Source organism: Atta cephalotes, assembly GCF_000143395.1.
Source record: "Atta cephalotes unplaced genomic scaffold scaffold00044, whole genome shotgun sequence".
NCBI classification, from domain to species: domain Eukaryota; kingdom Metazoa; phylum Arthropoda; class Insecta; order Hymenoptera; family Formicidae; genus Atta; species Atta cephalotes.
Genome location: NW_012130108.1, coordinates 650,295 through 661,985, shown reverse-complemented (window position 1 = coordinate 661,985; position 11,691 = coordinate 650,295). Strand labels below are relative to the sequence as shown.

The 11,691-nt window shown below is 33.5% G+C and overlaps 1 protein-coding gene across 1 annotated transcript in view; it reads right to left on the bottom strand.

Moving 5' to 3' along the window:
• Positions 1-11,691, bottom strand: part of LOC105622378 — a 99,334-nt gene that overhangs the window by 4,331 nt on the left and 83,312 nt on the right. Inside the window, exon 2 of the mRNA XM_012203802.1 lies at positions 1,315-1,537. Coding sequence (XP_012059192.1) covers positions 1,315-1,537 — 223 coding nt within the window. The remainder of the gene's footprint in view (positions 1-1,314; positions 1,538-11,691) is intronic.

The following is an 11,691-nucleotide window of genomic DNA, read 5'->3' as shown; positions in this document are numbered from 1 at the left end:
GAGAGAGAGAGAGAGGAAATATTTAAGTATGATGAATAATGGTGCAAAAAGTTTTGATATTCTAGTAACTAGTTCGAGCGTCTTACTAATTATTTTGACAGTTCAATAAAATTATTTTCAAATCTATATTTAATTAAATCTTTAAATGCTTCAACCAAATTGTTCTTCTTGTGATGTTAAAACATTTATCTCTTCACAGAAAGAATGGTTACTGAAGTATCTAAAAAATTGGTTAGATACAGATCTGAAAATAATTTTATTTGATCATCAAAATAATTATGTAGAACGTTTAAGCGTTGATGACAATGTTGCAAAAAGTTTTAATTTTAGCCACCAGTTTTAACGTGTTATATAATTATTTCATTTTAATAGTACAAAATGCTCATTTTTAGATCTGTATCTAATTCAATTTTCTGATATTTCAGCGAAACGATTCTTTTCATTATCGTTTCATTGTTTTAATAACTATTATTATGCCGTTATATATTATCGAGCTAATAAATCTCTTAATAAATACATTTCAAATTTGTCTCTTTCGTTTTGTGATTTATAATACAATTGTATCGGAATATCCATAGCACTGAGCGTAAAGAGTCAAGATTACCGGGTCAACGGGACCGGGACTGACAGTGAAGCGTGTCATGCTGGCAGAATGATAAAATGTCAGATAGTGAGAGACCGGTATCGTACTATTGGGGACAACACAGTGCGAAAAAAAATCCGTTCAAAAAATGCAGATACGCGCCAGTTCAATGAATAAAAATTGAAAGAATTCATATTATGGAAAATTTGTTATAGAAAATTACGGTGCGAGCCTGAAATGTCATTGATCGTATTACGAGCGTGACGCGTGGTGCAATAAGGCAATAATAATTTACACGAGTACGAAACGTCTCCACTCCCGGTATAAACGTCCGCATTGTTTCGTGGAGCTTATGCAGGGCGTTCCACCACGGCGATCATTTATGCGTATCTTCATGCAAATTTCTGTGCTGCGGTCTTAACGCTACGACGTGAACGCCAAATGAACGTTCATCATCGTCGTGAACAAGAGGAAGGACTGATAATGGCGTGGATACTGGTTGCCTGTATCTCGTACCATTCTTTGCAAACTTACGAAGCAAACAGGGTGCCAACTGAACATTTGTACCCTTTTTCGAAATAACTCATTAAACAAGAAAAAAAATGAAATACTTCGAATGAATACTTCGACTAATTTTGACATTTTTTGATGATTATCTTATTGTGGTGTTTATCTTATTATCTTATTTTATGAGTATCTTGTTTTTCTCTTTTCTTCTCTCTTTTTTTTACCTCTGCAAAGAAAAGTGGGTTCGCCGGCGTATTGTGTGGGGTATGCGGGGGCACGATCGCCCGGAAGGAAGTAGGGGCAACGTTGCTCCACGGTCTGGCAAAAGGATCGGCAGGGCCTTAATCTGGGGCCGGTCCAGCTGCCTTCCAAGGTTTTCATGTCTTTCGGACTCCTGTGAGCAAAGTAAGGCACCAGGGAGCTGCACACCCATTTCCTATACGCCTCCTGCAATCAGAATTATCATGTACCGTTAGAATTAATTTTTTTTTTTACAATATACAATTTAATTATATACACGCAGAGATACGAGAGAGATAATGTATATCTCCAACAACGAAATAAAATTAAATTAAACGACTTAAGATTTAAAGCTTAATAACTTATTACAGAAGGTCTATAAAACTTTGTCTAATTACTTCTGTATAACAAAATGATAATTAAAGGACATAAAACGTTGCGATAAACAATACGCATTTCTGATAATAGGAATTCTTTGATAATTAGACGTACACAATTAAAGTTGCAAGAGTTCACATCTCTGTGTAATAATAATATAAATTGTTCGTAAAAATTGTATACTAGCTTCATTATTATTTTGTGTGAAAAAATGCAGACTTGTAAAAAAAGTTCAGCAAAAAATTTTGTATTTTCAGTTGAGACTTTTAATACGAGCTTTTATGCAATTAATCTTCTCAAGCTATTCAAGGTGTAATTAACGCAAGCGAAAGATATATTACATATATTACAAAGAAAGGAATATTATAAAATAAGAAAGTGGAAAATGGATAAATTAACAACGTAAAGAACATTAAGGTTTAATCCTCCAGACTCTCAATTAATATATTTTCTTACTAACATGAAGCTTTCCTGCATTTGTCAGAAACATAATTTTCTTAAAAATGCATTTGTATGTTGAAACACGCAAATAATTATTAATATAATAATTTCTTTCAGGTACTAATTTGCATTTGCTTTAAAATGGATCTATTTGATTCAGTTAATAAATCTCTTTTATTATTCTTGCAAAACAAAAATATTTTCTAATCTACATTGTAAAAAATTGCAATTATAATGGATAATATAATTTTGGAATCCGATATTAAAAGTATATATTACACGTAAAGAGAATTATAAAATCTTTTTTATAGTAATTAAATAATTTGTAAAAGTAAATTTATAAAAAAATTTAAAGTTAAGTTTATAAAAATATTTACGTATTATATTTGCAAACAAATTACGTACAATTTCTCTTAATTTACTTTATTGATATATAAATATAAAAATGCAGATATAATACGTGTGATGTAGCATAATTTTACATATTTTTACTGTAAATTACGTAATTTTTATACATATTGCTTATATCATTTTACACACTTTTTTTTATAAATGTATATTTTATTCGTTTTATAATTTACAAGATTTAAAAAACATTGCGAAAAAATGAATCACAATGCTTATAAGTTTTGTTACTAGATCATCGATCTAACAAATTTATACATTCGCATTTATCATAATAGACGGTGAAATAAAAACTATAAGCTGTATAGAAAATCGAATATGCTTGAAATTCTAGTAAAAGCTCGTGCGAGATGATTCCAACGTTTGACGTCCCCAAGGAGATCATTGGATAGGTCAGATCCGTTTATAAAACGAAACTTGACGGCGAAAGGGCACCGCGGAAGAAGAAGAAAAAGGCACAGCATCGATGTCGATGTCGATGTCGATCTAGATATCCATCAAAATTAGCTGCTTCCCGCGGGACAGACTGGCGGCTTTATACGATCATGCCACGTTTTTCGAGGATTATTTGTCAAATATCAAGGATCTTTGAGATCAGCTAACGAAATCGGAATAAAGCATGTCGGTGTCTGACCCACATAGCCACCTTCAAATATGAACACCACGATGAAGTGCACATCCTTCCGAAAGCATGCTATAATTACATACCGACTGTGCGGGTCTTTTATTCACCACTAGGTTGTCCCTGGAATACCTACAAAACACGGCTAAAGTCAGAGGTAAATATATACTGAAACATCCCTCGAAATTTGAGAATGTGAAAAGAAGTGAAGTATTAGCTCTAATCACAAGAATTGTCACAAATTCCTCATCCTAAAATTCCATAGTTTTTCTCTAATTTCCAGACAAAATTTCATGACTTTCCTTAATGCTTTCAATATTTCGAAATTTTTTGTATTTTCATCCTAATTTGGAAACTGTCAAATATTTTGTTGAGAGAGCAATTTAATATAACAATGTAAATTAACATTGTTGACATTGTTTGCATTTAATTGTTAAGTTGATAATATTCTAAAACTACATGATTGCATATCAAATTTCTTTAAAGCGAAGAATTTTTATTTTCCAAAAATTTTGTAAAATTCTCTGATTTCTTTGATTTCTACTTTTATGGTAACCCATAATTATATAATTCTATCGTGAGGGAAAGACGGACGCGAATTAATAACAGATACATTCTTGTTTTCGGATGAAGGATAAAATAGTTCCGACGAAAAAATTTCTTTGCATAATGCGCGCTACCTTTCAAAGTTATCCAACTCTGAACTTCTTCTTTTAAACCAACCCTGAGGGAGATATATACAGGTGTGACATGTTTCTAATGGATCTATCCTGCATACTAGGAAAAGAAAATTTGATCCGCAACGAAATTTGTCGTCTCTCCTCGACACGAATTTAACTCGCGAGTCCGACATTTATCGAAACCTTTTGATTTTCAACCGACTGTAAGCAATTAATCACCGGATGAATCCTTTGCCGAGCGAGAACGGACCAAATAGCGCATTTCAATTGGCGCAATTAATTTCTCGCACAGGGAGCCTGAATGTAAATAATAATTAAGAGGTACATGATTCGTTCTCGAAACACCCAATAGACTCCACCTTTTGGCGTAGTCCTTGAACAGAGTTTATTAAATTCGCAATATAATTTCGCGATCGCGACTGGAAAAAGGGGAGTAGATCAAAAGCGACAAGGGTTGAAGCGTCGCCGCTTTCCGCTGGGAAAACGTTGCGCACTGGGAATTCCGAAGATAAAAGAATAGCAGTATTGTAACAAAAGTATAAGCAAAGCTAGGATAGAGGGTCGGATTTATAAATAGGCTAACCGAAGTACAGCTTTCGAGTTTCGTATCCCGAGGGGTCTTGCATCCTCTTAAAGCGAGCTATAAATAATGTAGATATTTCCAACTTTTTAAATATTTCGCTCCGCTGGCTTATGCGCAATTTATTGCATCGCATAATAAATATTATTTAAGATATATTTAAAAGTGACGACATTCAAGCTAATCAAAGCTTAGAGACTCAAGTCCCAAAGGTCTCTACACCATCTCTTAAAAGCTAAGTATAAATAATTCAGATGTCTCCAACTCTTTCGTTGCTGGATTATATGGAGATTACTTCGTTGCAAATCCATTGAAAGATATTTCTCTTAAAATACATTTAAGGAGTGACAGTATTTAGAGGTCTGCGCTTCCAAAAGTTGCTTTAAAATAAAATGTTAAAAGCTCTCAGCTGTGTTCTTTTTTTCTTTAATTCATTAACAGATATTCCTGCTTCGCGAGGAAAATGTGGATCCAATTATGCAATGGCATCATTCGTGCTTGTATTTGACCGAGAAAAATCAATTCAACACGAAAGCCTCGGGCAATCGATATAAAAAAGAATATCGATTACTTTCGAGAGATATTCAACGAGATATGAATATTGACCTTATTGAGTATCACACATATGTACGATGCATCATCGAAATACGCAATTTTTTCGAGTGAAGAGCGCTGAATGAGTAACGAATTTCTGACTCGCTGGAACTATTAGAACGAAAATATTCTACAACGAGCAATATGCAAGAAATACTATATCTCACACGATCTTATGTTGCTGAACGTCAGTTCTTTTTATTTTGTCAAAGTTAAATTATAAGCAACATAATTAAACAAAAAAGACCACAAATGTACAATTTCCAGTTCAAGCAAATTGTAAAATTGCTTGAAAAATGTACAATTCACACAAAAATATTAGAAATATCTAATATAAGTTAGCTAACATAAATTAATCAAACTAATCAAACGTCGAAACCCTTCAGAGAAGTCAAATAAGACTGGAGAAGAAATATTTTTCATGATAGCGAAGATTCATTTCCGACCTTTCTGTCGCGTCGCTCCAATTCGCCATAATGGCGATGTCGACGAGGAATGGCAAAGGGAAAGGCTTGGTAGGAAGGCATGAGAAATAACCGGGACAACAAATGCGGAAATGCAAACGATGATACAGAGGAGAAGAGGGGAGAAAGTGGCGACAATATTATTCGGTGATTACTGAAATTATAATGAAAATTTCAGTTCACGAAAATGTATTAATATTCTCTAAAATCGCCTATATGAAAATGCATAATATAAAAAGTATCTTACACTTGTGTTAAAATCTCGTCAAAATTTTTGAATTTTTATTATAACATATCTGAATATAATAATTTAACATAACTTGATTATGTTATTTACATATTTTAAATTGATATTTAACATTTTTTAAACATTGTTAAAATAACACAATTTGTAAATAAATGAAATAACATAAAAATAATATAGTTTTTAAGATGTAATTCTAGAATAAATAAGGAAAAAATAAATACGTATTAATTTAGCATATTATAAATGTTAATTTTGCTGAAGAAATATGTTTCCACAATATAGCATTATATTCTTGTGTCAATTTTATTTTCTATACAATTTTGTATTAATATTTTTATTCATTTTGTGTTATTATAAATTAAAGATTTGGATAACTATTTAGAACACGTAAAATGTGTTAAATTCAACACAAATTTTCCACTATATAGTTTAATCATTAATGATCAGTAATCGTTCAGAAATTCTTTTATATTTTATAATACAGTAATATTTTTCTATGAACTGACTGTTTCAGTTCTATGAAACTGACTATCAGTCAGTTTAAAAATAAATTTAAATATAAATTACAATAATTTTTTACACATAAAACATACAATAATTTTTTCTTTTTCCAAATGACAATAAAATATATTTATTTAATTTTCACTCAATTAAGATTAGTTCTCGCATGACACGAACTGAGACTGCGGTTGCATTAGCATACGTCTCTGCTTTAATGCGACCATTAGTTTGTCATACGCTTTACCTTCAATGCTACAGCAGTCCTCTCGAGCAGTGCACGAGGATAGGCAGGGTGGCCCCGCCACGTAGGAAGATAGGTACTTACACCTGAAGTACTCTCCAAGCCGACTGACCCAATTCTCTCTTCTACCCGACGATCTGCATTGATGGTACGAACCAGACAGATGCGGTACCTATCATCCCTTTCTCCTCGTTTCAGTCTTCTATAACTACTTCGTGCCAATCTCTAATCTGTTCTCATTACTTCAATTCGTCTCTTTCTCACCCTCCGTTTCTTTCGAATATTATCTAATTATTAACGAGATTCTATTGCTGAATTTTTGCATAATTTATTTCCTTTTTATCTCATTTTTTTTTTTAATCTTAAGCTTCAAGCTTGAATCGGGATCTTTTTGAAGTTCTGGGTGAACACGAATAAAGTTCTCGAATCGGAGCTTTCTCGAAGTTCCTACATGAAAACTGGAAATTCGTGGAAAACAGGGCGTTTACTGTATACTTTTACATAGTACGTTTGATTCACTTGAAGATTACAAAGACGTGGAACTTCGTTTCAGCTACTCCGAACTACGTATTAAACAAAGACATACTTAAAGTAGAATTGAAAAGAAGAAAAGCATCAGGCGAATATTGCGGAATATTGCTATATTATGCAGAATGCAATTATGTTAACTGCATATATGTTTTATATATATATAAAATAAACTATAATAAAATATGCTCGTTATTATATCATATTATATTTATAATATGTATATAATTACAATTTTCGATAATTTTTAAAAGAAACACTCTTGTTTTAGAAATAATTATATACATATTTCTATTAAATAAATAAGCACACCTGCTTGAAATACAGAAGATTCAGATTCGAATCTCAGTTGAGGTAATATTTTTTGCAATTATTTACAGGTTTTAAGATGTTTATCAGATTATTAAGATTTTTCCAAGATATGAATAATCTATAAGTATCAATATTATTAAATTGTTTGTCAATTTAATTTGTGACATTACTACTCTAATTCTATTAGGATTTCATTTCAAGACAACTGAAAATTAAACTTGACGCGCAATTTGCAGGATTGGATATAATAAGTATATAAATTTATACCGAATTATTTAAGCACTAAAGATCCAGTTTGACCATTTAGAACTTTTATTTCCTATTTATTGTGTATTCACATTATAGTCTTAGAAGATATTTTAAGTAAATAACTTTCAAAATTTCTCAATTTCTACACTCCGGATGTTTTCCAGCAAGAGATACAGATAACAGATACAATGTGACAGAATAAATCATCCTTGTTGTGTTTGCCAATGTTAAACAAAAGTAAAATAATCACTATGTTACACTGTATCTCTTGCTAGAAAGCTGCAGGAGACCAGTTATATGTCATTGCTAAATTCGTGCGCGGATGAAATGCAAATGTATTAAATGCCGAAATTCGTGATTCCGAGAGTCGCAAAGCAAAAAGGGTACAAGAATTAGGATAAAAAAAATTCCTCGCATCCTGCCAAAGGTACAATGGATAACGAAATGACAACGTAATCGGCGCGGGAAAATTCCAGTGCCGCAGTCAAAGAAAGATAGAACGAGTATTTCTACTATCCATCTGCCCTCGACCACCCGCGCAATCTGGACCAATCGTTATCATGTAATCTGATGGCATTTCGTGTAATCTTGCCTAATCGATAACGAACCGTTTGTTTCGGTGAGATTAAAAATTAAAATTTTCGTTGTTTGAAAGGCTTTAATTGTGTCCCAGTATAACAAAAATTTTTTCACATAAAATCATATATAACTAAGTAAAATTATATACAAATGTACATAATTATGTATAATCTATTATAATTATATATAATTTTATATAACGGTTGGTTTCTTTTATATAGTTATACATAAATTTAATAAACTTATTATGTATTGATATATTAATCTACATAACTCTACATAATAATTCTTGTACGTTATTATATTTATACATAATCTGTGTTAAAGTTTATATATAAATTTACATAATCATATATGGGCATCTACATAGTTTTTATATATAGTTAGTTTTTATATATAAAAAAAATAGAGAGTTCCAAATTTAAATTGCTGAGGTAATATTTTCGCAATAAATTATTTACAGATTTTAAGATTCTCGTTAACGTCTAATTATTAAATAATATATAAATATTAATTAAAAATAAATGTTAATTAAATAATCTAAGTAATTAATTCTTATAAAAATACTTATTAATATCAAAATGATTATTAAGTTGTTTGTTAATAAAATGATATTACTACTTTAATTCCGCTCATCATGGCGTTTCAAGACTGAAAAAAATTTCAGCGCGTAACATGCAGAATCAGATATGTTTAAAATTCACATAAAAATATTTAAGTACTTTTTTGTGATGATTCTGCTTTGACCGAATTTTCATATTTAATCAGATTTATTCTCATTGGTCTAAATTCGTATCATACTGTTTCACAATTAAATATACTTGTATGTCTAATTATACATAAATGAAAAAATTTTTTAGCAGGGCGCTAAAAAAATATTTTAAACAATGGAAAACCGCATATGGTGATATTTCTGTTGCAATCTTGATGTTTTTTTTAGGAAAAAGCTATGTGATCGCAGTTATACCAGAGCATAACTTCGACTCGCTACAAGTTGATATATTCTGTACGCAATAAAAATGCGGTTCTCTCTTTTTACCCCCCCTTTCATCTTCTCCATTTTGCCGCTTTTTATGCACATATAAATGGAGTCTAAATGAAGTATTAATTCGGCGTTGCTATATCATGACGCGGTTATTGCACGATGAACACGCGCGAAGTACCACTTCGCCATAGAGTTGTCCACGATGTGAAACGAACGCAAAAGGAAATGTCTCTCGCGCGAGGACAACACGCGCCCGCGTGTACAAGCCGGAAAATGGCGAGATGGGCTCTTGTTAGCCCTTAGAAGCTGGCGCCTCTTCAGCATCTTCTCTCGAGAAATCTCGAGCATTCCTCCGCGCCCCTTTTTTGTCCTCTTTATCTCTGTCCTATCTTGCACTTTAAAAAGTGGAGGTCATAAGTCATACTCGAGAAAAATTACACGAGCTAAAAATATACATTCCATATTTTATTCTCTTAATCTAAATCAATGAATAATGATTGATGTTACTTCCAGTGAAATTCATTAGTCACAGTGAAATTCAACTAAAAAAATCGATCGAAACATAGAATCTTTAACATGTGTTAAAATTCAATGTATACGGTATTGGAACGTGCAAATATCGATATTTTAATTAGATAACGCTCAAACTCCCTTTCTTTTCCAGTTAAACTTTCACTGATTTAGATTTAGAGAATAAACTTATCAGTTAACTTATGAGTTTTTTAAAACACCGTGTATGTGACAAAAGCGAAGTTTCCTAAGTGAATTGTTTTGCGGTTATAAGAACTGCAACTTGATCGTGTTGTTTTCAAAGAGTTTTTCACCCGTTCTCTGGAAATCATCGTCGTTTATGCCGCGATGGACACCCTCCCGTACGTTGCGCACGAGTACAACGAGAACATAAAGGGATTAAACGAGATATTGAGGGGCTCGCAGGCGTGAAAAAGGAAAAGTCACAGTGCAAGCATCGTAGAGGAAAAAACCCCCCTTAACTATGCGAGGAAGGAAGTAACCCATCTGCGAGATAGGGATGAAACAGGATGACGTATCGTAAATAAGAAAGCGGTAGTTGCCTGTCGAAGGGGACATGTCGCCGTCGTCGTCGCCGTCCTCGTCGTCGTCGTTGTCGTCGTCGTCGTCGTCGTTGTCATCGTCGTCGCCCTCGTCGTCGTATCGGATCGGGACACCGACAGCAGGGATGTGATGCGGCACGAGGGGTGGCCGGATAGGAGAGGGATGGTCGCGCGGCGGTAAAAGCAATGCCCTCAGTCAGGGTGACCTAGTTACCTGGCCCACATCTGCGTTCTCCCTCTTCTCCCTGCTACCCACCAACCCAAAATCCACGCGCTTGCTCGCCATCCTCCTCCTCAATTCATCCCCTCATCGTCGTCGATGTCCCCAAAGGCATTCGCTCTCTTTTTTCTTTTTCCGTCTCTTCCTTCTCTCTCTTTCTTTCTCTTTGTCTTTTTGTCTTTCGCTGCAATTCCCCTTGAAATCTCGCAGAGTATAGCCGGGAAGGCGATTATCAATGCGTTCACATACCTTCTATCCTCTCACAGCCGTTACTCCGCAACTCAATCGTTCCCGTCACAATCCTTGTTTTCCTTCGTTTCCCTTTTTTTCCACACCAGAGACAGCTTTGCTGCTCGCAGAAAGTTGGACTCATTACGCAGTGATTTACGGATGAGATAATGGGACTAGGGGACATTGCCGACACGAGAAATTTGCTCGGCTGCGACCATCGCGGAATCCACGCGAGCACGGGTAGTCGGTCGATCGGTCACCGGAAACGGAAAGCTCGTTCCGCTTCTGTACTATACTTTATCCCATGGTCGACAAGCGCGATTTTATTTCGAGTTTTATTTTATTTTCATTTTTGCAAGGGCACAGGATTGTCACAAATTCCTAAAATTCCATAATTCTTTCTTGATTTCCAAACACATGGTTTATCCCGACATTCAACAATATTTTGAAATTTTTTTTTATTCTTGTCCTGATTTGAAAACCATCAAATATTTTGTTAGAAGAGCAATTTAATGTAGCAATGTAATGTAGCAATTATTATTAATGCTGCTAACGCTGTTTGTATTTTTAATCGTTAAGTTGGTAATATTCCAAAACTGTGTAAACTTCTCTGCCCTTTCCCTGATTATTTTTAATTTCCCTGATAACTCCCTAATTTCTCTGATTTTCAGTTTTGTGGCAACCTTGGTATCATTCTACGAATTCTGAAAAATTTAAGTCGATTATTATTTTTAATTCAAGGGATAAAATTGATTAAAAATTGTTTTTTGCAAGCGATAATAATAAATGGCTTCATATGTGTATTTAATTTTCTGTGTAAAAATAATACACTCTATACAACAAACAAATATATTTACACATTTAAAGTATATATGTAGGTATTTTTACACACTAAATAACACACACACACACACACACACACACACACACACACACACACACACACACACACACGCGCGCGCGCGTGGAGGCTACTTATTATGCACTTGGTATTTAGAGTGTTCTCGCGCAACAAAGTAGAAGATAAAGTG